The 26,733-nt window shown below is 34.7% G+C and overlaps 1 protein-coding gene across 1 annotated transcript in view; it reads left to right on the top strand.

Annotated features, from left to right (window-relative positions):
- PIGK (phosphatidylinositol glycan anchor biosynthesis class K) overlaps window positions 1-26,733 on the top strand; it is a 132,027-nt gene that overhangs the window by 33,160 nt on the left and 72,134 nt on the right. The window contains exons 4-9 of the mRNA XM_082686617.1: window positions 12,329-12,464; window positions 14,061-14,172; window positions 17,022-17,118; window positions 19,484-19,601; window positions 20,442-20,552; window positions 25,019-25,191. Coding sequence (XP_082542743.1) covers window positions 12,329-12,464; window positions 14,061-14,172; window positions 17,022-17,118; window positions 19,484-19,601; window positions 20,442-20,552; window positions 25,019-25,191 — 747 coding nt within the window. The remainder of the gene's footprint in view (window positions 1-12,328; window positions 12,465-14,060; window positions 14,173-17,021; window positions 17,119-19,483; window positions 19,602-20,441; window positions 20,553-25,018; window positions 25,192-26,733) is intronic.

Below are 26,733 nucleotides of genomic sequence, written 5' to 3'. Positions count from 1 at the left end.
TTTATTTTATTTTTTTTTTAAAGATTTATTTATTTGACAGAGAGAAATCACAAGTAGACAGAGAGGCAGCCAGAGAGAGAGAGAGAGGGAAGCAAGCTCCCTGCTGAGCAGAGAGCCCGACGCGGGACCCGATCCCAGGACCCTGAGATCATGACCTGAGCCGAAGGCAGCGGCTTAATCCACTGAGCCACCCAGGCGCCCCAACCCTTCCATTTATTACACTGATGTTTTCTAAAGTAGATTGAAAAATTGGGGGGAACCAATAAAATGCCTGATGCATTTGAGGTTGTATGACTGAGGATGGGTACTAGGTTGGTCTGAGAAATAGGGAGGAAGGCAACTGGGAGGGTTGGGGTGGAATATGCACTAATTTAATCTACTTCTTTTCTCCTTCTTACCTTTTTCCCTTTTCCAACCCATAAATATATGTTGAGAGTTTGTGATGTTTAGAATACACCTGCTAGTTTGTATGATTTAAACTGAAGTGGGGATAGAGGAAGAGAAAAGTGTAGAAGAGTAAACTGTGGCCTCCAAGAAAAAACGTAAGTGTTTGGGTGGTAGCAATGGGAGTGACCACAAAATAAGTCATACTAAACTTGACATTTCACCATGGAAAGTGGTGGTAATAATAAGTATTTCTAAGAAAGTTCTGAGTATTCTAATGGAGAATTGATTAAAAAAAGTAATTCTCTGTCACGTTATATCTGACTCTTTCTGAAGTGTTAAAAAGGTAAGTGAAATTAACATTTGTGGACATAATTTGATTTCTTTGGAGAAAAGATATCTCATATATTTTTATATTAGTTTCTAAGGATTTGACCTGAGCATAAGCAGGAGGTTACTCATTTCAGTAAAAAGTATCCTGACATTAAATCCTTAACGCCCACCTGTTATCTTTCATTTAACATTATATCCATGCCCAAGGCTTCCAATCTTGAAATTCAGTTGTTATTTAGAAAGTAAAACCCTTATTAATCAGAACTTAATTTACCTAAAATGTCAGTTTTTTTCCTCTGTATTAGATGCAAAGGACAATCAAATAATACCTTAATAGGGATTTTGTTCTAACAAATATGTTTTAGGTTTTATCCTGGCGAAATAAAACCCAACTTAATTTCCTGCCTTTCATTGAATTCTGTTTATAATGTTACATTTGATAAAATAGATATTCAAATGTTAGCTTTTCTATACAAATAAGATTTTTGTTTAGTAGATTGTTCTTAGGAAAGTAGTTCAGATATTGTCTTTTTTTTTTTTTTTTTTTTTTTTTTGCATTTCACTATTTATTTAGATGTTTAGCTTCCACACTGGGTTTTTACAAGCTGGTGAACCCTGACAAACTATTTCTTTCATGGACCTGTAACTACACATTACAAGATAACATAAGTATATGGTTGAACTAACATCAATACACATCACTGTTTTATCAATTATATAAAAAATTATCAAGTATCTAAATACTGAGTTACACAGCTCAAAAGCATATAAAAATTAAATGCTCAATTCTACTAGCTGAAACCTACTTCTTTTTTTTGCAAGGGAGGTTAGGAAGAGAAGGAAAAAAGGCATACTTTAATAAAAATACAACTGGTAGGTGGCGCCTGGGTGGCTCAGTGGGTTAAGCCGCTGCCTTCGGCTCAGGTCATGATCTCAGAGTCCTGGGATCGAGCCCCGCATCGGGCTCTCTGCTCAGCAGGGAGCCTGCTTCCTCCTCTCTCTCTGCCTGCCTCTCTGCCTGCTTATGATCTCACTCTGTCAAATAAATAAATAAAATCTTTAAAAAAAAAAATACAACTGGTAAACAGTTTCAAATAGGTATAGAAAAATAATAAGAATTTTGTGATTAAGAATTATTATAGCTACAATAATAAATCATCTCTACCTTTAAAAAATGTTTACTAAATTAAAGAACATATTCTGCATAAGACAAAGATCGTATCATACTAGAAATATTGAATAACCTTCTCTTATTCCTTTTTTAGGTTTTCTCTGTTAAGTTGCACCCAAGAGTGCAACCATTAAATTAACTATAAGGCTTTTTTGCCTGGAGGCATTAAAGGTGTGCTTCTGTGTAATGCAGGTTTTTAAGATAGAGGTTTTCCATAATAGTACAAACAGTACATAGCAGTACAAAGTGAGATCTGTAAAAAGGCGTTAAATAATCACTGTACAACTTGCTAAAAAATCAGTGGTTATGTTAACCTGGATATATACTAGTATGAGTGTGAGCAATGTAAACATGAAGTGAGCAAACAAATAACTGTGTAGTCTTTGATTCCAGTGTTTGAAATGACTGAAGGAATGAACCATATAAGATCTAGCATGTTCCTAGTTTCTAGGTTTTGGTTCTATAGGATACTAAAAATACACAAGCGTTATTTATATTGAATATTTTGGTACCTGATCTGTCTATATGTCTTATGTATTGATAAGATTCTGGCGTGGGAATAGATTTAAAGACTTAAGACTCTGTACTGCATGATTTCAGGAAAGGTCGGCTGGTACAAATGTTAAGGAAATTTTAACTGCTGAACTGTTAAGTCTCCAGAAAGGTTGGCTGTAACCCAAACATAGAGGTTCTGTGCAGCATGTAACCTGATAAAACTGCTTTTTTCAGTATTCCTATAGAAGTTTCATTAGACTTATTCACCAAGCCAACTTCTTGGCTAATATGCACAGCAAATTGGGTTCCATCTGAAGTTCCACTTCCAAGACAGTAGCGTCAGGCACCCCAGTTTTATTGGCCATTGATGTCTCTGCAGCACAGACACATTCTATAGTGATACTTCTCTAAATACAAAAGTTGCTTGATGTTAAAGATCCATAGCTGCTTTTGTCTTATGATCTGTATGGGACCTTTATGTTTCATTCCTAAGCACATAAGCATTGGAGCTTTCCCATGGCCTGCAACCAGTGAATGAACAGCAGCACAACAACCAGGTTCTTATCAAAATTTGATTTTTGCAAGACTTATCCAGTTATCAGTAATCTGGTTAGATGGTGGTACAGCTTCATCAAAACTCAAGAACATGGATACCTTCCTTTTCCATAAGAGCAGTGTCATACATTGCTTTCTATACTCTTACTATAGTGGTAATGCCATACTTCTTATGTTTGGTTGGATTGTAGATAATAAGAAGTATATTGTATAGCTAGCCGCCATGGGAGTTGAACAGTTCATTTAAGTCATGTTCATTTAGTTTAAAATATTTGTTAGAGGGGCGCCTGGGTGGCTCAGTGGGTTAAGCCGCTGCCTTCATCTCGGGTCATGATCTCAGGGTCCTGGGATCGAGCCCCGCATCGGGCTCTCTGCTCAGCGGGGAGCCTGCTTCCTCCTCTCTCTCTGCCTGCCTCTGTGCCTACTTGTGATCTCTCTCTGTCAAATAAATAAAATCTTTAAAAAAAAATATTTGTTAGAGTTATGAACTAATTTTAAAAATTGCATATAGAAATTATATAAAGAAACTTGAAACCTCCACTTGAAATTCTCAGTGCTGTGAGTATAGTTGGAGTAATGGGAAATGAAATGAACCTCCTAACAAGAGGCAGGAAATCTTCAATCCACTAATATTGAACAATGGAAAGGAAGAACACTGAGGCTTACCCCATCTAGGTCAGAAGTGGAAAATGCTTTGCAGATTTCAATTCAACACTTCTGTGGTCAGGCTAACTGCTCTTCTGTGGCTTCTTAGAGTGCTAATGAATTTCTATAGTTCTCTTGCCCTCATAAAAGTCACACTGTGCTTGGCAGTAATTTTTTCTGTCCTTTGGAAACTTCATAAATGTGTGATGGTAGAAAAGAATATACTTACTCATTGAAGATTGTAGCTTAATCCTACAGTGGGTACCGAGGTGGCAGTGACACAGGTGGTAGTGGCTACTGCTACAGGACAGGGCGTCCGTGGTGGCCAGGTGCAGGGGAGGCTGTGCAAGTCTCCTTGGGGCACTGGGCTCGTACTGGGTTTTGAGAAAGAGTTGAAATTAGAACTTTCCAGTGCCCAGGCTTTTTAAATCATATTTATTGTAATTTTAAAAAGATTTGGGGGAGATTTTTCCCAGTTTTTAAAGGTGAAAACAGACTTAAAATCCATAGGTCTATAATTAAATAATTCATTTAAAATTTTAAAAATGTTTGTAATGAAGTTTGAACATAAGTTTCATAGAGCCATGGAAAATAGAAATACTAAGTTATGATTCTTATGAGGAAAAGTGATGTCCGTTTAATATTTGTTGATGTGAGTATAGAAATTACTATACTTATTGTTGTTGTTGCTTGACTTTGCTCATTACTTGGGAGTGGAGTAAAAGCCAGGGTATTCCATTGTGCCAAAGAATGCAGCAATAGATGGAAAGTGTATGGGCTTGGAAATAAAATCTCAACTCCTCTGCTTACCAGCCTTGTAACTTTGGGCAAGTGGTGTGACCTCAGTGAATTTCCTTATCTTTAGAATGAAGACAGTCATAATCTTCAGGATTGTTGTGATTTAGTGAGGATGAAGTATCTGATAGGACTGCGGCACAGTGCCTGTTACAGTCTACTTGTTTCCACCATCTTGTCCCTACCCCATTACCTATAGCATATTGTGACTACATTTTAAATACTAGTAATCATCACTTCTGTGTTAGAACTGGAAGAAATTTTAAAAGTTCCTTACTCAGAATTCTACCTTCCCCTTTTGTTTTTAATTTGCTTGTCTACTAAAAATCCGTGTTCAAATTTGTTTCTGGAAGTTCTACCATGCTGTTTGACATAGCTCTTCTGAATTTAAATCCGTTTTCTTTTTTACTCTCAAGAAATGAAGTACAGTGGTTCATTCTGTAATCTTAACCTTATTTCCATTTTTCCATAACTTATACTCTTATTTTTTGATAATTTTATTAAAATGTGAATATATTTGATAATTTGGATAAAATACTGTAGTAAGTGGTTGTACAATTTAATACGGAATCAAATTCATTTCAGTGAACATTATTGCTTTTAAGAAAACACATTGTTGAATTACATTCAATTGAGATTTATTATTATCTTTCAGTTAATTACTCTTTTTATATTTTTCTTCTTTAATTTTTGTCCAAGTTGATTCTTATGATGAAATCGAAAGGCAAGGTGGTAGCAAAATATTCTTCACTGGTGTTTGGTCTATCCTTTGGCAAACAGATTTTTTTAAAAAATGATAAAACTGATACCTCAGAAGCACAAGCTTCCAAATTCTCTCTCTCTCTTTTAAAAGATTTTATTTATTTATTTGAGAAAGAGAGAGAATGAAAGAGAGCAAGCATAAGAGGAGGAAGGTCAGAGGGAGAAGCAGACCCCCTGCTGAGCAGGGAGCCTGATGTGGGACTGATCCTAGGACTCCAGGATCATGACCTGAGCTGAAGGCAGTTGCTCAACCAGCTGAGCCACCCAGGCGCCCAGCCTCCAGCTTCTCTTGATGAAAAGAATATCTGACTCTTACTTAATGTCCAGAGAAAGTTAAGAGGACCTTTTGATTTTTTTTTTTTTTTTTTTTTTGTTATTTGAGAATGGAAGTATACCAGAGAAGACATATTGTGGGTATTTGCTAGTCAAAATATGCAATTCAGGTGTTGTGATCAGGTATTAGGAGAGTGCTTATAGCATTCTGAAAATTTTACATATAGACTGTTAAAATCTACTGGGGGTTAAGCAAGACTCCAAGGTACTTGATGTGAAGTGGTTGAATTGGGAGACATGATTATGGGAATCATGGGAGACATGATTATATCAGTGCAGATCATTACAGAAAAATAAGAAAAGTAAAATTTCTATTAGGCATGAGAATATGGGGGTGCCTGGGTGGCTCAGTGGGTTAAAGCCTCTGCCTTCGGCTCAGGTCATGATCTTATGGTCCTGAGATCGAGCCCCGCATTGGGTTTTCTGCTCAGTGGAGAGCCTGCTTTCTCCTCTCTCTCTCTCTGCCTGCCTCTCTCTGCCTACTTGTGATCTCTGTCTGTCAAATAAATAAATAAAATCTTTAAAAACAAAACAAAACATGAGAATATGTGAAAGACTGTACATATTGATTCCCATTATGATGGAGTATATGCAAAATATCAAGATTTTTAAAAATTTTATCCTATGTATTTTGACAAAAATACATTATGCTTGATCAGTGGCATTCATTAATGCAACATTCTTTATTTGACTATTGACTATTTCTTTTCTTTTTTTTTATTAAAGATTTTATTTATTTATTTGACAGAGAGAGATCAGAAGTAGGCAGACAGGCAGGCGGGGGAGGGGGGAAGCTCCCTACTGAGCAGAGAGCCCTCGATGGCAGGACCCTGAGATCATGACCTGAGCAGAAGGCAGAGGCTTAACTCACCGAGCCACCCAGGTGCCCTGGCTGTTGACCATTTCTGTGAGGCATCCATAATGGTTCAGAAGTACAGTAACTTATAATTTGGGTAATAAAATGTACAGATTTGAATTCCAAGCCTTGAGGCTGGTGTGCTTGAGTAAGTCAGTAAACTAGTTAGTGGGAAGTTGAGCAAGGGAAAATGGGAAAAGATGAAAAACAAAAACAAAAACAAAAACTTGCTATGGGAAAGGAGAAGGGTGTTGGTGAAGCATCTCTGCTGTTTGCCTCCTCCCCCATATAGGAAGAGTGGTTAAGATTGGGGAGTGTTTGGAAGCAGAGATGGAGCAGTGAAAGCTTAGATATAGGCTACAGATGTAGGTGCAGATGATTGAGAGTGACAATGTGAGGTTTAGTGGTAGAAAAGACCTGGTGAGGGAAGGGCCAGCAGCAGGATGTAATCCCATTGCCTTTTTGTAGAAAAGAGTCAGGGGCTTTTGGGAATTGATTGGAGACTGTAGAACATGAACCCCTGTACCTCTCCGAAGTTCTGTTCTCCAATTTTTGAATTCAAGTGGGTACTTAAAATTTCGAGTTATACTTTACTGTACTTAAAGGAGAAATTTTATGCTCTAATGCTATTCTTTAATTGAAAATTTGCTAAGGTCTCTAGATGGTTCCATTTAGAATTTCAAGGGCCTATTTTATATCAGTTATGTGCTATAAATATTGAACAGCAATAATGAGTTCATGCATTTACCTTAATCACCTGAGTTGATTAAATTATCAGTATAAAACAAAACACATGATTATATTCTTCCAAATCCTAGTTCAAGTAACTTAAGGTAATACAGGATTGTTTTTCTTTTTCTTTCTTTCTTTCTTTCTTTCTTTCTTTCTTTTTTTTTTTTTTTAAGATTTTATTTATTTATTTGACAGAGATCACAAGTAGGCACAGAGGCAGGCAGAGACAGGGGGGGGGGGGGAAGCAGGCTCCCCACCAAGCAGACAGCCTGATGCAGGGCTCGATCTCAAAACCCTGGGATAATGACCTGAACTGAAGGCAGAGGCTTTAACCCACTGAGCCACCCAGGCGCCCCAATACAGGATTGTTAAAAGCAAATAAATGATCATGTCAAACCAAGTGGGTTGGAATCCTAACTACTATTTACTAGCTTTGTGACCTGAGACATGTTACTTAACTTCTGTGTGCCTAAGTTTCATAACCTGTAAAATAGGGAAATAATAATACACATCTTGGAAATAATGTATGAGATAATTATACTAGCTAGATCTACCCTCATGTGACATGTCTGCTGCTGTTGATTTCCTGTCTCTGCAATGCAGTTTTTGAGCTTTATTTTTGAGTCTAGTAATGCCACTTGTTTGACATTTGGCAAATTGAAAGTAATTCAGAAAATCCTAATGGTCTAGAACCTGTGGCTAGCAGATTTGTTATGATTAGTTTCACAGCACATTGGTGATGAGGTTTATTAACTTGGATATTCCTCAAGACATGGAAGAAAAGGAGGAGAAAAGCCTAAAAGTAAATTATTCTGGCATCAAGCAAATGATTTTACAACAAAATTTGTTAAATTTGCTTGGTCCTATAGTCACTGCTTTGCTACAGAAGCAATAATCTACAGAGTATCTGAATAATTTATGTCAGGGGGTAGGGGGAAGCAGCACCTATGAGCAGAAACCCAAATATTTAAGAGACCATTAAAGATCCCTGTGATTCTCAGATCTCCTGCTGCCTTAATTTCAGCTACTATTCTACATTGGGATGTTGATATTACTGATGATAAAGCTGGTGATACTAGTTCTAGGAAATAAAGATGCTCTCAGGTTGAATTATCTGATTGGTAGCATGGCTATAGAATGGATAGCAGTTTTAAGTGAACATTTAAAAAACATTTTTACCAACGCAGTAATTTATTTAAATTTAATTCAGTGAAAAATTTTTATTAAGGTAATACCAGCCTATTAATAAATGAAGAGTTACACTTTTTGAAATGTCACGCTCTAATGGTGTAGGGAAGTGAAAGATTACTCATCTATTTAAAATGGGTTTTTTTTTAACCCATTGATTGCTGGTTCCTGATTGGGTCAAGGAAGAACTTTAGGGAGGTGAGTAAAAGAATGGCCTAGCAGCCTTGATGCAGGGTTTATCTGTTCCTTTAATGTTTGGCAAACATAATGGAATATATTTATTTTAGACCATTTCCCCCCCACATGTTTCTCAAATTGTACTTCATGCCTTCTTTTTTGAGATGGTTTAAAATTTCATTTTTATTTTAATTGTACTTAAAATCTATATAAGCACAGTAAGGATATTCTTGATCATGGTATTAAACCAGAAACCAAAGAGTAGTAAGGGAAGAGAATATACTTAATCTATAAGAGGAAAGAAGTTGGGCGCCTGGGTGGCTCAGAGGGTTAAGCCTCTGCCTTCAGCTCAGGTCATGATCCCAGGGTCCTGGGATCGAGTCCCGCATCGGGCTCTCTGCTCAGCAGCGAGCCTGCTTCCTCCTCTCTCTCTCTCTGCCTGCCTATCTGCCTGCTTGTGATCTCTGTCTGTCAAATAAATAAAATCTTTATAAAAAAAAAAAAAGAGGAAAGAAGTTATGCTTCACTAATACTCATTATGTATATTTAAAGTAGCAAATACATATCATACACAAATTAGTTGATATACATAGATGTCCTCATATTTTTTTAACTAATAGGAATGCCTGATTTAAAATATGTGGAGTGGGCCTGGGACGGTTAGTTGCTTAAGTGTCTGACTCTTGCATTTGGCTCAGGTCTGATTTCAAGGGCAGTGAGATCAAACCCGGCCTCCTTCCGCTCAGCACTGGGCAGGGCCTGTTTAAGATTTGACCTCTCCCTCTTCCCCTCCCCCGGCTTGTGCTTTCTCTCTAAAAAATAAAAATAAAATAAAATATGTGGAAACTCACATAAACAACTGACATATTGTTTGGATTCAAACCCAATTTGAACTTCATACAATTTCTGTGCTCACTTTTTCTTTTGGTTTTGTGTTGAGAGAAGGCCATATTGCCATATGCTTTGTCGTGTGATGTAGGTTTTGCAGGGCCTTGAATAGAGTGTGAGAGTTGAGTCACCACACATGGTAGTATAGGATTGCCAGACTGTAAGAATATCGTTTTTATGTCAATTGGATATATTTGAGGAATTTTGTGTTAATTTTACTAAGATACAAAGCAAGTTGCTGTCATTATTTATAGGAATGTAGTAGTATGTCTTCATGTAGATTTATTTTCTTTGGTTTTGATTCCAGCAGTGATTGATCTGATATCCACTCGGTAAAAACTTAAGTAACTGCTGGGATGCTAACTGGATATTCTAGTGAAAAGGACACTTTAAGGAGTCGACAAGTTAGATTTCATAATAACTGATGTTCAAAGAATGTTTACTGACAGAGTTTTAAATATAAGATCTGATCCCTGAAGTCAAGTAATATAATAGGAATTTCTGAATTGCATTTTATACAACATACTTTTGTGAACATTTTCTGTATTATCGAGTTATATTGTAGTGTAGATATCAAAATACAGAGGAAAAAATGAAGTGTAGTACCAGGCCTGATGTTATCTCTTTCTCCTGTTAAATACAGTAGTGGTCAGTTAGTTTTATCAAAATAATATCCTCCTTCAAATGGAGTTAATGTGTTTAGAGTATTATTAGTTTGGTAGTTTTGTTAAAATGTGATTTATAATTTTGTATTTATTTGTAGTTTTATAGGAACCATAAGCCTAAGGAGTTAACTTTCATTTATATATGTAAGTTTCATTATACAAATAATTTAACACCCGGACCAAGTGAGAATTTTTTTTTTCCCCTCCAGGAAAGAGTTCTGAACATTTCTTAAGTTTTAGAAACAGTGGATAAGAATATGTAGTTGGACTTCTAAACCTTTGAAATTGTTTTTTTCTAGTCCTGTTTTTCTAATCAATTATCCACAAATAAAATGATTTTTTAAAAATGTTATGTTAACTGAGGGTTATAATACTTATATGGAGGCTCAAAATTATCTGCAGGAAAGATGTTGATTGAATTTATGATTTTTTTGGATTGATTTATTTATTTTAGAAAGACAGAGAGAGAAAGCAGGGAGAGGAATGGGAGTGGAGGAAGAAAGAAAGAATCTTAGGCAGAATCCTCGCTGAGCATGAGCCAGGAAGGAGCCAGGATGATGTGGGACTTGATCCCACAACCCTGAGATCATCACCTGAGCTGAAATCCAAGAGTTGGATCCTTAACCGACTGAGCCACCCAGGCACCCCTGAATTTATAATTTTAAGCTGAAATTATGCTTCTTTATAACATTGACATTGTATGGATATTGAATGATCATTTAATTTCATAGATTAAAATTAACTTAAATAAATACCTTTATAATTGAGATTTAGAGATAGTTCAGTCTTATTTAATAGTGGCTTTTAACAAAAAAGGTGATTGGTAATAACTTAATGTAAGTTAGTCATCTTAAGTTATGAAAAAAGAGAAGATGTATTTTCCATTTTAAGAGGAGCAACTTTCACCATTCTGTGAGCATGAATCAGTAACAGCTGAAGATCTGATCTTTGAATGCGGCAGGGTTGGAACCCTCTCAAAATAGAAATCTAGCCAATTTTCAAGAAAAATCACAATGTTTCAGTTTTGAACTTTAATGTATTTGGAACATATGCAGCAGAACACTTTCTTCTTGCTATCTCCTGCCAAACTAATTATGTATACCACATTAATTTTTCCCTTATGTTTGGGAAGCTCAAGTATATATGGTAGAATTGCCTGATTCATGTTCACCATTTTTAATGGTAAGATCAAGATCAGAAGTATTTAAGATAAATTTTATAATTTTCTCTAAAAGAAAATATATGCAAAAATGAAAATGTTTCATTCACCCCCCTGATATTTATTGAATACTTACTATATGCCAGGCTCCTTTACTAAACCTGAGTGTAAGTGATACGGCAGTGAACAGAATAGAGAAAGACCCTGTCCTCAGAGAGCTTATATTCCAATAGGAGTGGTGGTGGGAGATGATGGGGATTTCAAATTCATAAAAGACCTGTAGAAGATAAAACATGTAATGAGAATGGAGTAGCTCAACTGAGATTGGAATGACAGGAAGATTTGGGAGAAGTCTAAATTTCTTTGGTGAGTAGCCCCTAAACTGGGAAAGGCTTAGAATATTCTGGGAACAGAAAGGCCAGTATGGAAGGAGCACGGTGAACATGGGTGGTAGGAGTTGTAGTTAGAGAGGTTAGACAGAAGCCACATTAACATTAAGTAAGCCTTTTAGACCATGAGAGGAGTTTCAGTTTTTGCCTAATTATAATGGGGAGTCTTTGGAGGATTTTAAGTGAGAAAGTTTAATGATGTGACTTATTTCAGAAAGATCACTCTGGTAGTTATAAGGAAAATGACCTGAGAGAGGGCAGGAGTGGAAGCAGGAAGCCAGGGAGGGAGATATTTCAGTATCTAGTCTCTTAGGGAGGTGGAGTGGAGAGAGTGAAGAGCAATTGGGCTGGGGGTGTGTTCCTGTAGCACCCCCTTTGCACTTGCATGTTTTCATACCTGGGATTCTGAAAGTTAATTTCTTTGGAATATCATAGGTTAATGTGGACTCTAAGTCTTAAGAGTGTCAAATACTACTAAAGTTAAAAAAAAAAATGGGGACGACAGTGTAACTCCTTCAGCTTCCCTTTGCTCTATGGCATAAAATACACTATGTTGGGAAGAAATTTAAGATAGTAACTTCAAGTTTTTTGGATAAATTTATGCCAGATTGCTCTAATTTCTTTGCTTTAAAGCTTATACTACATCAGAATATGAAAACAATTAAAAAGCTCTTTTAAAATATCTACTCAAAAATTATTTTATTTTTAATGAAAAAATATAATTGCCTCATGATTAATAAAATGTGTCTGCTTTTAACTTATTGGTTGAAATAGCATATTTACTGGAATTTTTTTTTCTAGTCACATTGTTCTGATGCTTGCAGACGATATGGCATGCAACCCTAGAAATCCCAAACCAGCTACAGTGTTTAGTCACAAGAATATGGAACTAAATGTGTATGGAGATGATGTGGAAGTGGATTATAGAAGTTATGAGGTAACATTGTTTGATTTAACAACATTTTTGAAATGTAGTTATCATTACTTTTAAACTCTAAAATAATGGTATAATATTTTCTTTAAACTTTGTGCATAATTGTCACTGAAGCCTTGATGTAATTCTGTCTCTGGAGTTCATATTAAGGAAACAATACAGGAGTAAAACGAACACAGTGTGAACATTTCATATATGTATCTGGGATAGGATAACTTTATCTTGGCTTTTATGTTAGAATATTTTAGTGAGGTTTCATAACTTTTTTTTTACAGTAAATACATTATCTTTCAGATTTGACCTAAAATTGCAAATTTTGTATATTTAGTATATATATTGAGGAAAAATTAAAACAACAAAAAGCTCACCCATATCTCCACTGCTTAGAGGTAATCACTTTTAATATGCTTCCAGTGTTTTTATGCATATGATTAAAAATTAAAGTATAAATTTGAAAAATGGCATTATATATTTTTCCTTTTGAAACTTTATTTTAAATTTAATAGATAGTGAAGATGTTTAAAATTTGAAATCTTCTTTGGTGAAGTCTTCCTCAATAATCTTTCGCCTTTTACCAAAAGTAAATGTTTTCTGTGTACCCAGACCTGTTTCGAAGCAATTTTAAAGTCATATCTATTGCCTCCCCCTGTAAGCATCTTGAGGACATGGCCTATATCTTATGTATCTTATGCCTACCAAGTACCTATTGCATTTGAAGGCACTCAGAAATGTTTGATCAGTAATTAAATGTGGATGAATGTTGGACTACTTGTTGATTTAGTCATCATAAAATATAAACCAAAAAGAAGTCCTATTAAAATACTTAGCATTTTGCTGTTTTCTGGGAAAAAATTAAACCAAGTATTAGGTACACATGCACAGAAACACATACAAATGCACATATTTATATACTCATGATCTAGGGAAAAGTTGAACAAGAAAGCTAGATAAATTTTCCGCTTTTTAAATTTAGATCTGCGTAATATAATTTTAAATATGATTTCAAAGAATCCAAAAGTTCAACAAATTCCAGGGTGGGAAATTTGGTTTAAAGTGTGATCAATCTTTTACATGTTGAAGATACCCTTAACAAAATTTAAGTAATAAAATACATTGAAAAATCAAAGATACACAATTTGGGGATTATTTGTGGAACTATCCTTATGGTTTTATTTTTATGATTTATTATAAGATAAATATATCTTTCAACTGCAATAGTTACAATATTGCTGAATTTATTTATGAGTTTCTTTATTTTGTATCTTCCCAAAGAATTACCTATGAAGACAATAATTTTTAAATTTTAGGCAATATTTTTGCTTGTTTGAAGTTTTAAATTTAATTAACTGATTTTTCCCAGGGTAGTTTTATTAGCAGTTATATTTAATGGAAGCAAGTTAACTTTGAGGCATATATTTAAATAAATATATTTTAATTTTATTTAATATATTTATTTAAATATATATTTAATATATTTAAATAAATATATTTCACTTAATGCTGAATAATATATAGAAAGAAGAAGGAACATTTTTGGGAAAAAAAATTATCATGTTTCCCCTGATTCTGTTTCATCCCAATTTCTTCTTTTTTTTCCAGGTAACTGTGGAGAATTTTTTACGGGTATTAACTGGCAGAATCCCGCCTAGTACTCCTCGGTCAAAACGTCTTCTTTCTGATGATAGGAGCAATATTCTTATTTATATGACAGGTAATTTGAGAATTTAGGTATTTAGAAATAGAATATGTATCCATCTTCATGGAAAGATATTTAAACACCTTAAATGAATTTTGGTTAAAATTGTTTTGTAGTTCTCTTTTCTCATATGACGGCTTGAAATAATTGGAGACAGCATAACATTTTATACTGTCCCTTGATGTATTCACTCTTTTTTTTTTTTTTTTACTATTACCCTGGTACAGCTTATCACCTTTTATTTCATAACTCTGCTATAGCCTTGTTGCCTTCAGTTTTGTTTCCTTTTAATCATCCTACTAAAGTAGTTAGTAAAAATTATAAATCTGTCCTTCCTCTGCATAAAGCTTTACAATGATTTCCTGTTGATGGAGTCTTAAATTTTAGTATGTATAAGGATTATTTGAATGCAGATACTCAGGTCTTTAAAATTCTGATTTAGGTTTGGTCCAGGGTGGGGCTTATAAAACTGCACTTTAAATATGTTCCCCACATATAAGCTGTTATGGTCTTTTGTCTATACTTTGAGGACTACTGGAGATAAAGTCTTAATAATATTAGTTATTTTTATTATTTATTTATTTTATAGATGTAATATATAATGTATAATAATATGTTATATTTAGTGATCTTATTTATTTCATTTTAGTTCCTGTACTTTCTTTCATTTTCTTCTAGGACTGTTTCTGTTCTCTACAAACATTTGCTTAAGCTATTGCCCTTGTTTATTGATGTCTTCTCAGTTCACTTTGCCTACCTGATTATTCCTTATCTTTTTAGTCTTAGCTCTGGAGTCACCTCCTTTGCTGATTTTCCTCTGCAAGTCTATGGTGACCTGTATCTCTAGTTGCCTGGGACAGTGATAGTTTACACCTATTATCCTAATGTAATAGTGCCTCCTTTTTCCTTCAGAAGTGTCTTGCTATATATATTATAATTGCCGAGAGACACTGCTTATCTCCCTGGTTGGTTTAGGCTCTCCTCTCACTCCCATGTTAATCTGTAGTTTCTATATGAGCATTTAGCTTACTACTTTCTTGTTTGGCTATTTATTGCCTTCTTTACATTTTGAACTCCCAAGATGTCATTGATAATGGGGTTTTCACCTTTTTATTTCCAGTGCTGTGTTTTATGATAGTATTCGGTAAGTATGAATGTTGACCAAACTGTATTTAAAAATGTTTTTGGAGGGCATTCCATTCAACTGATGATAAAACATTTGCAGAATGGTTTGTAGATGTCACACAGCAGGATGGTTACTGACTTCTACTTGGCGATTTACATTTCTTTGTCTATCGTGTTGCATTTACTTACAGCTTTTCAGATTCAATGAATTTATAAACTTTATAAATTAACTTAGCAGAGCTAAGTCAGGAAAATTTTCACTTTAGTTTATCTGACAGTTATAAGAAAATGCCAAGCTTTTGTGGCAAATATTATGAAGTACAGTCTTATAGTTTAGCTTTATCTGATGTACTAAACTAAACATACAATTTTTTTTTCTAAATCTAAGGATCTTCTTAGATAAGGATAAGTCCAAGTGTGTAAGAAACTCCAATAGTCAAAGACAGAATTTGATAAACTATGGCCCATGGAAGATTGTCTGTTTTAGAAATAAAGTTGTATTAGAACCAGCTGTATCCATTTGTTTTACATATTGTCTGTGGCTGTTTTTACACTACAGTGGCAAGATTCCAGTAGTTGCAACAGAGACCATGTGGCCCATAAGTCTAAAACATTTATTACCTGGCCCTTTACAGAAAATTTGCCAACCCATGTAAGAGAGTAGGAGGGCTGACAATTACAATAAGATGATAATGGCACTAGCCATTAATGAGGCTTACTGTACCTCAGGCAATCAATAAAAATCAATGTGTATATTACAGCAATCCAAAGACTTAGGTGCTGTTGTATATAGTTATGTGGGTTGTGCACTGCACCTAAGTGTTTGGCTAGGGGTTGAGTGGGAGCTGCAATCTAGTAGATGTTTGCATATAGTAAAATGTGTGCCCTGCCATAGAGTTGTTCTAATGGAAGGGAAGAAAGAAGTATCATATTTCCCCAAAGAGACATAACTACTAATCACTTTTGAGTTCACAGAACTGGATATATTCAGAGGGGCCACTGAAAAAGATTTTTCTACTTTGATGCCCTGTGGGAAGTACCTTTTTAAAAAATTCACACAAAGGAACTTTATATGCATGCTAATGACAGTGCTGATATATTTCTTATTTCACAGCTAGGGAAACTGAGGCATAGAAAGATGAAGTTACTTGCCTAAGTTAACACAGTCATTAAGTGACAAAGCTAGCATTTGAATCCAGACAGACTGGCTATATCCATGCTTTCTAAATGTCACAGTCTTCTGGTCAGCTCTCATGGGACAGTTGTTGATAGTAGTAAAAACTTTAATTTAAATGTGAGAACAACACTTCAGTAGTATAGCATTCCAAGTATACTCTGAATAATACTAGCATACTATTGGGACCAAGTTAGTATTTGCAACTCCTTTCTCACCAAAATGTTTGCCTGGTTTTGAGAAATTATTTATCTATAGAAACTCACTTCTGACATAATAATGGAGCCAGTGCAAAAATATAAATGTGCTTTTATAGAATGGAATGATAGAAGAATTTATGAAGGTATTATATCTGCTATTTTTTGCATAGTCAATCATTATTCTATTTTTAATTGGTTGTAATAGAAAATTATTTTTTGTTTTCATAGTACTTTTCATTTTAGAGTATAAAAATAACAAGTGATACTAAAATATTGCCATGAATGAAGTAAATGTTTATATCTGGATATATGTAGTTTGCATTTTAAAAATGCATATATTTGATCTTTTTAACTCTTCCTACAAGGACATGGTGGAAATGGTTTCTTGAAATTTCAAGATTCTGAAGAAATTACCAACATAGAACTTGCAGATGCTTTTGAGCAAATGTGGCAAAAAAGACGGTAATTAGCAAATGACTGCTTTTCTTCTTCTTCTTTTTTTTGTTTTTGAGATTTTATATATTTATTTGACAGAGAGAGAGAGAGAGACAGTGAGAAAGGGAATACAAGCAGAGGGAGTGGGAGAGAGAGACAGGCTTTTCCTGCTGATCAGGGAGCCTGATGTGGGGCTCGATCACAGAGCCCTGGGATCATGACCTGAGCCGAAGGCAGATGCTTAATGACTGAGCCACCCAGGTGCCCCATCAAATGACTACTTTTCGTAAGATAAATTAGTACCTGGTTTTTCCATGGTTAGTAGATTTGTAGATCCTATTTCATGAGATTTTAATTTAATTTAATGTAACTTCTTCTACTCTACTAGATCTATGTTTGTTATTTCTACTGAACTATTTTTAGAAGAAACCTCAGTGTTATTAAAGAGCATAAAAACAAATTAACCTCTTAAGACTATCTCCCTGTTATTTAGCAATGTTTTTGGAAGAAATTAGAGTACTACCCATCAAGTTTCCCTTTATGTAGGGGGATTGTGAACGTATATTTATTTTCCTGATTCAGCCTGTTACTTTTTGTACATTCTCTGACTCTCCACATGATAACAATACATTATTACTTCTTTGGAAAAAATGCTGAGATGATGATTAATATAATATTTATAGCCTAACTCACATTAAGGATGACATATTGTTAGTGATTCATGGTAAGCACCTCTCTAGTTGAAAGTTGTCCTATGAATGTAAGTGAATATAAAGCAGTGGAAATGCTTTTAACTTGGTTACCTTCAATATCCACTTACAGGTTACCTTCTAATACATGGTGCAGAAAGGAATATGATACATATTCTGCCTTTGCAGTGTTTAAAATCTAGTGGAAAAGAGAAATGTGTATACAACTTTGCTGCAATTAAATGTAAATATTGAATTATATGCATAAGCAGAATAAATAGAAATGTTGAAGGGAAGCTTTTGCTGGGTACTGGTTTTATCTTATTCATAGTTTACATTTACTGGATATATACGAGGTACTAGGCACTGTTTTCTATATGTTGTCTTATTTAATATCAATAACAACCCCATGAGGTAGATACTGCTATTATTCCTATTTTCACACATGAGTAAATTGAGACATAAATAGATTAACTTGCCAGATTTTGCACAATTAGTAAGTCCAGCACTAAGACTCATTCCTAAGTGCTCCAGTCATTTTACTGTACTGCCCCTCAAAACTGTAGATGTTTCTGACCCTCAGAGGCATCCACAGATTTTTTTTCTCAGAACAAATACATCATATGACTTCTTCCTTTTATCATCTGCTTAGATATTTTGGCGCCAGATCGCTCACTTTCTTTTCTAGGTGCAATGTTAGCTGTTTACCTAGATCAGGTGTCTGAGAGAAACCTTTGAGAAATGTATCTGCTCCCTACTTTCACCAGCTAGGCAACTCATTCTAAAATACATAGCTGATTATGTTATTTTCACTTGAAAAAACCCTGTTTGGCTTCCTCAGACTTAACAGGGATGAGATCCGTACTTCATATTAGGTAGTACCTAGATTGACCCTACCATACCTTTTTGAAACTAATTTCCTCCATTTCCCCAAATCTACTGAAAATTCTCATTATATAGTACTATTCCCCTTTTCTAAAACAATTACACTTTTTCAAATTTAGTTCCCTTAGTAGAACCTTATTCCTTTCTTGGAATGTGCTGTTCCTTTCTTTGTTAGTTAAAATAACTTACCCTTCATTGCCCAGGCCAGGCATCACCTTTTTCTGACCTGCCTTTCTTTACAGTCCCCCCTCTTCCTTTCTCAGTGCTGTTAGAGCACTTTGACTTTATTAGACTCTAAGCTCTGTGAGGACAAGGACTGCTGTATCCCCAGCTTAAGGGTTACATGCTATAGGCTCTAGTAACTATTTGTGATTCTTACCACATTCCATTTGGTTAATGTTTATGTGTCTCTTTTCCAGTTAGATTTTAAGCTTTTTGAGTATGGTGACTAAGTCCTGTATGTTTTTTCCTGAATCTGACTCATTTTCTAGGACAGCCTGGGTGCCAAATAAATTTTTCTTGTATTGAATATTCATTTGGATTCTGAGTCATGTGGCCAAGATAAGGGAAGGGGAAATAACTGGGGCAGCCACTATGTGGTACAACCTGTTGAGGTTGTTTCCTTGGACAAGATTTTAGCTTTAATATTTCTAATGTCAAATTTGTGTTGGAAATTCTGAAAACTTGCAAATTTTTAACTAATAAAATGACTAAGATATGACTTAAACATCTTATGTTATGCAAGTAATGTAAAAATATTAGTTAATGCTTGATTAACAGCATTATTCATGTTAAAGATAGTACCACTTTTCTTTCAGCTACAACGAGTTACTGTTTATTATTGATACTTGTCAAGGAGCATCCATGTATGAACGATTCTATTCTCCTAACATAATGGCTTTAGCTAGTAGCCAAGTGGGAGAAGATTCACTCTCGGTAGGTGCATATTTCCCATTTGTAAACTGCATTGTCTTTGGAATATGTAGCTATTTTGGAAATCACTTATGTGCTTTATGAATATATATATATATATATATATATATATACACATTATTCTTAGACATTTTAATACCTCAGAAGGAAATTTTGATTGCTTTTAAAACATTTTCTTATAATGATGTTGTTTGACATATACTTCTTTTTTTCTGCTTTGCTTTTAAAAGAATTATAAAATAATTATAAAAATGTATAATTTACTATAATATTGTGTTAGTTTCAGCTGTACAACATAATGATTCAATATTTGTATATATTGCAAAATAATCATATTAAGTCTAGTTAGCATTTATCATCAGAGCAAAAAAAAAAAGGCACCATACATAGTTAAAGAATTTTACTTTCTTGTGATGAGAACTTTTAAGGTGTACTTCCTTAGTAACTTTTAAATGTGCAGTACTGTATTATTAACTATAGCCACCATGCTATACATTATATCCCATGTCTTATTTATTTTATAACTGGAGTTTGTCCCTTTGGCTCCCTTCACCCATTTGGTCTACCCTCCGCCTCTCATCTTTGGCAACCACCGTTTGTTCTCTGTTATCTATAAGGTTGGTTTTTGTTCTTGTCATTGTTTTTAGATTACACATATAATGGAGATCATATGGTATTTGTCTTTCTCTGATGTATTTCATTTAGTATAATGACCTCAAGATCCATCCATGTTGCCACAATGGCAAGATTTCTTTCTTTCCTTTCTTTTCTTTCTCTTTTCTTTTCTTTTCTTTTCTTTCTGGCTGAATAATATGCCATTGTATATGCTTTGTTTTTTCATAGCATCAACCTGATCCTGCAATTGGAGTCCACCTTATGGATAGATACACATTTTATGTCTTGGAATTTTTGGAAGAAATTAATCCAGCTAGCCAAACGAATATGAATGACCTTGTAAGTATTTCCTTGATTTGATTAAAGCACATAGGTATGCTTAATTGATAAGTGAAGTCCTTTATTCCCTGTACTGTCAGGATCTTGTTTCTTACTTTGAACAGTAGCCTTTTAAACTGTTTTGAATCTCCCTCTATAGTATCTCTCTCTCTTTTTTACTGTAGGAGGCCTAAACTTTAGCCTGTTTAACTTGTTACTTTCATTCATTTGCTCATGCTCTTTTCTCTACCAGAAATGTACTTTTTTAGATTCATCCACTGAAATTCTACCTATACTTCTGGTGTCAAATCAGATCCTCCCTCCTCCAGGAATATTCCCATAGTTCTTCCCTGTTGGAATTTAAGTAAGATAAATAAGTTTTTCAGAGCTTTATTTCTCTTGTCTACCATTTATTGTAGTCTGCTTTTTTTGAACTTACTAAGAGTAATAGGGCATTCTTGGGAGAATTTTTTTTTGTCCATCCTTCAACTTCTTGTACAGTGTTTGTTTGTTTTTTTTAAAGATTTTATCTATTTACTTGAGAGAGTGAGCAAAAGAGAAAACACAAGCAAAGGGAAGGGCAGAGGCAGAGGGAGAAGTAAGCTCCCTGCAGAGCTGGGAGCCTGATTCTGGGCTTGATCCCAGATCCTGGGATCATGACCTGAGCTGAAGGAAGACGCTTTACTGACTAAGCCACCCAGGTGCCCTAGTACAGTGTTTTGATGTGGTTTCTTGAACTTTAGTTCAGTTTTTTTCCCCTGGCTTTTCTGTGCTTCTTGTATCCTTAAATAAATCTACTTTGAAGTTGCTATTGAAAGTAGACATAATAAAAAAAGCTTGAACTAGTGATTCTATATTGGATAATTACTGAGCATCTATGACTTACCCTGTTTCATTAATTTATACCCTGTTCTTTTATTCATAAACATTTTTTGAGTTTGGGCTAAGTGCCAGCCACTGGCTCTATCCTAGTGAAGGAGACAGGTACTGTCTCTGCCTTCATGGAGCTTCAGAATGAAAGGGAGTCTAAGTAGACTGGGCTTGGAACTCACATATCAACCAAGCAGCTTTGCATTGATCTCTTTTATCATATAGAAATGTTTTAGATAATTTTTTTAATTAAAGAAGTTCTGCAAAATTCTAAAAATCACTGTTATAAGCTGTTATATTTGATAACATAGGATTACTTGCTACATTTTGGAGATTATGTATTTGATGCCTGTTAAATCTTAATGTGAACTTGTTACAGTACTACTTTGTAAGAAAACTATAGTCACCTAAATTCTAGTTACTTTAGTTTTTAGATTTATTCCCATTTTTAATTATATATTGTACATTTTATTTAATACATGACATACTGTCTCAAAAGCTTACAATATATGCACCTCACACTTCAAATGTCTAATGGATTTTTTTAAAAAAATAACTTCTTTGAAATCATATAGGAAAGACTGAAGAAACTTATTTTTTTATGTGTTTATTTTATCCCACAATTGCTGTACAGTTTTAATAAACATTCCTCACTAATATCTTGTTCCCTACTTCTGTTTTTTTAATTGAATGATGGTTATTTTAATCTTGTTCAGTAAGAATGATCCACTACTTTGAAGTTAAATATTCTATTGATTCAATATATCTTAAGATGTTGTGGAATAATACCTATTCTGTTGGATTATGTGTGTATAGGGAATTTGTTGGATATCAGTGATATTCAGAGTACAATATTAGGAGCTTCGTGGGCAGCAACATTAGAAAAGGTGGTCCTTGCCCACTTAAAAATTTATCGTGTTATTGGTAACAGCTGAAAAGTACATTTATAGAGTATCACCTATTAAATGAAGTCTTTGGATCCTCCAGGTAATTTTATTTCTTTTGTGTAACTGTTGCTATGTACCTTTAAGATGCTTTTAGTATTGTACTGTAATTGTTTATATTTGTGACATTCCCTTGAGGCTTTGAGGTTCTTAAGTAAGCACATGGAACATTCTCCAGAATAGATCACATCCTCGGTCCTAAATCAGGACTCAACCAGTATCAAAAGATTGGGATCATTCCCTGCATATTTTCAGACCACAATGCTCTAAAGCTAGAACTCAACCACAAAAGGAAGTTTGAAAAGAACCCAAATACATGGAGACTAAACAGCATCCTTCTAAAGAATGAATGGGTCAACTGGGAAATTAAAGAAGAATTGAAAAAAATCATGGAAACAAATGATAATGAAAATACAACGATTCAAAATCTGTGGGACACAACAAAGGCAGTCCTGAGAGGAAAATATATAGTGGTACAAGCCTTTCTCAAGAAACAAGAAAGGTCTCAGGTACACAACCTAACCCTACACCTAAAGGAGCTGGAGAAAGAACAAGAAAGAAGTAAATGGACCATTGTCTATGCTTCTCACTACCTAAAGAATTGAATTATAGTACCTGGTATATTTATAGTTCTCAGTGAATATTTGTAATGAATGGAAGGACATGACAACCATGCACATTTGTATGGTTCCTTTAAATATAATGGGTTTGGTTTACAATTTTTCTTGAGAGAGGTAGATTTTTGGGTTTGAAAGAAGCAAAATATAGCATATTCTAGGAAAATGGAATACATGCAGAGGCATGGAAGTCGGAATCCTTGTCTTTAGTAGTAAGCATATAATCTGGCTAGAGTGAAGATTCTGTAAATAAAGGAGATTATTAGAAATTAATGTTGCTGAGGCTAAGGAAATCATATTGATAGGATAAAATATCTTGAAGGAAGAATAACTTCATAGAAAGTGGAAGTATACTCATTTTAGCAGCAGAGAAGATAATATTTTTTTATCTTATTCTCAAGCTCATTTGCCTATGCTTTTCCTATTGGTACTTAAGAAAGCCCACCAAGTTGCTGGCTCATACAGGAATGCCTTCAGTATACATAGGACTTCAATCTTTGTGTATTTTGTTTTATCTTTTACTATGTTTCTTCAGCCTTCAATCTGTATTGTCCTTCCTGTTTGGCATTTCCCTTTCTAAAGTAAGTTTGGCATTTTACTCTCTCCCCATCCTTTTTGCCTTCACTGCCTCTTTATATTCTGATCTCTTCTTTGTATTTCCTTTTATTGTTTTCCTAAATCAGGAAGGTATTGTGATATTAGGCCAGTGACTTAATCTTTTTGAGCTTTAGTTTTAAGTAGAGATAATAATCTTAATATACCTCACAGTTACTAGTAGTTTAAATCAGTGTATCTATAAATTGCTTCACACAGTACTTGGATCACTAGTTTCATAAATTCTAGCTGCTCTGCCCTTCCCCACCCATCTCCCATCATATTGGTAATTATCTGTATATATCACCTTGTCTCCATAGGTGGGCAAGTACTGTGGGCTGTAGGCCCTTACTGCAGTCTTGTCATGGTTTTCTTCGTATATTCTGTGCTTTTGCCAAACTAGGTTATTTGCTTTACACATCTGTGCAGCTGCTCCTTAAGAATGTTATTTTCCATCTGTAATCTCCCGTTTCCTTCAGAATGTAGCTTAAATCCCACTCTTTCTTTTTTCTTATCCTCAGACTATGAGAAGTTTATCCTTTCTTGAAGTAGGACCTGTTACCTTTTTCCCCCTACCTCTCTATGTTTATTCATCTCTGACTTGACTTAAGGCCTTGAAGATAGGACCATGTTCTGTCAACTTTTGTATCCTTTGTGGAAGTAACAGTATGAAATATACGTAGTAGATGTTTTATCTGCTTTGCTGAGTGAATGAGTACATGTTTATCCCTGGTAATTCACTGATGTGGAATATCGGGGATATGATTAACATAGACATTTTCATGAGACCTGTGTGAGATCTCTGTGAAGTTGTGGTTTTTCAGGCTATATTCTTTGAGGACTAGAGTGTCTGGAGGTGCTTTGGATTTATTTTCATTATGGCTAAACTAAGAAATTTGCCGCCCACTGAGATGAATGTAGATGCAGAAAAAAAGCAACTCTTTTCATAGTATTACATATAAATTCTTGGTAAATTTAAAAGTTCAAAATATATTTTGTAGCATATGATCCAAAAAAGTGCATGTTTTTTTCCCGTCCCTGGTCTGCTTCCCTTTTTGTCACCTGCTCTAATGTCTGTATAGCTTTCTTAGAATATCAAGTACTACTCTAGCAAAGAAACTTTAATCTTTAAAATCAGAAGCTTCTTTAGATTGGGAGAGCTTTAAAAGTACTCTATAGTCAGGGTGCCGGGGTGGGTTAGTCAGTTGAGCATCTGATCCTAGTTTTGGCTTAGGTCAGGATCTTGGGGTCATGGGATTGTGCACCATCTTGGGCTCCATGCTTGGCGGGGAGTCTGCTTAGGATTCTCTGCCTCTCCCTCTGCCCCTCACTCACTCTCTCTCTCTTATAGATAAATAAATCATTAAAAAAATACACTATAGTCTACTATACTGTGTTATTGAATTGATAAAAGTTGTATTTATATGTGTGTATTTATTATTGTTATATGTATGCTTTTCAGTTTCAGGTATGTCCTAGAAGTCTCTGTGTGTCTACCCCTGGACATCGCACTGACCTTTTTCAGAGGGATCCTAAAAATGTCCTGATAACTGATTTTTTTGGAAGTGTACGGAAAGTGGAAATTACAACAGAGACTATAAGTTTGCAACCAGATTTAGAAATCATGGAAAACAGGTATTTATCTTGAATTATTATTTTCTTAGAATGTTCTAGTCTCATGATTTATAAATTTTTATGTAACATGATGTTACATAATATTGAGATGAATGTTGGTGTTTCTTAATAAAACTACACATTTCTACCCAATCTTCATTTTATGTAGGCCCTACGCTTTTCAGGTTTATGGGCAAAAGCTATAAATATTAGGTGGAAGCTACGATCATGATTAGGATTATGTTGTAGTTCCAAAATACAATGTTCATAGTAGTGATTTGAGGCTTGCTCAAAAGGCCTAAAACTTCCTTGGTAACTGGCTGAGAGCCATACTTTTCATTAGTGGAGGTATGTATAATAGTTCAGAAGACCTTCGTGAAAGGGCAGATATGTGAATGTTTCAAACATTAGTACTCTAATGAGTATATATGCTTTGACCTATTGCAGTAAAATGGGTTACCTGAAGTGACATTGAATCAGGAAGTTGGCAGCTGGGCATCTAGAGTGTATTAAGGGCCCTAGGAATCCGGCAGATGTAAGACAGATAAACATAAAAAGGGAAGCAAGTGCCAAAAGTCATATTTCAAGTACATATTTCAGACTATAAAACAGTGCTTCCATGTTCAGAATTTCTGTGGGTTCCAGCAATCTGGTTACTTCTCTGACTGCCATATATTTTGGTTCCTACAATCTGGGTCGTTTATGAGCTTGGGTCAGTGGTATCTCTGGCTTTTCTCTAGTTTTATATTCTGTTAATCTGGAACAATTTATCTGGAGCTATTGTAAATTTGGAGTGACCCTCTCATCAATAGGTGCCACCGTTTCTGCTTTATTTGGGGGCTCTTGGTAATTCATTAGAGAAAGGATGGGAGGTATACGCCAGATACTCCTCTCTTGGGGAGTAGATGGTGTGAGTGTGCAGTGAGTGTGTGTGCATGCACACATGTGTAGATGTGTGTACAGATGTGTATGAGAGAGTGCAAAACCGGGAGAAAGGGAGATTGAGAAAAATTAATTGATTTGGGGTATGTGAATTTTGGAAATATGTGTAATATTTCATTTACATTTTTCTCCTGTAAACATTTTTAAAGGCAAAATACTTTGTTAGGGTTCAGTAGTGTGTCATTTTATAGTCTCTTTCTTGAAACAGATGTTGTGTTTTACTAGCATTAAACTGTGGTGTTATTTGTGATTATCTAATGCTATCTATTGGAAACTCATACTCCTATGAACTTTTCTGGACTGGTAACTGGCAATATAAATTACTCACAGTTTTGAAAATTTCAAAGACTTGTGTAATTGAGCTTATGAATGTTTTAGAGATAAAAAACTAGCACAAAATGCATCTTTTTTGAAGATTTAAAGTTGACGTTATTATTAATCATTCTATTCTGGATATTCAAAGCCTTGGACCTTTTCTTTTCCATTTCCTATCGATATTGGCTTCAGGATTTTTATTTTTATTTTTTTTTCTTTGGCTTCAGAATTTTTAAAAGACATTTTTAGAAGACATCAGATGACATTCTACAGCAGTATCAGTTTTTTTATTTTATTATATTTTAT

The sequence above is a fragment of the Mustela nivalis genome, assembly GCF_964662115.1.
Source record: "Mustela nivalis genome assembly, chromosome: 10".
Classification (NCBI taxonomy): domain Eukaryota; kingdom Metazoa; phylum Chordata; class Mammalia; order Carnivora; family Mustelidae; genus Mustela; species Mustela nivalis.
Note: the sequence above shows the minus strand (reverse complement) of the source record. Positions and strands in the feature narration are given on the sequence as shown.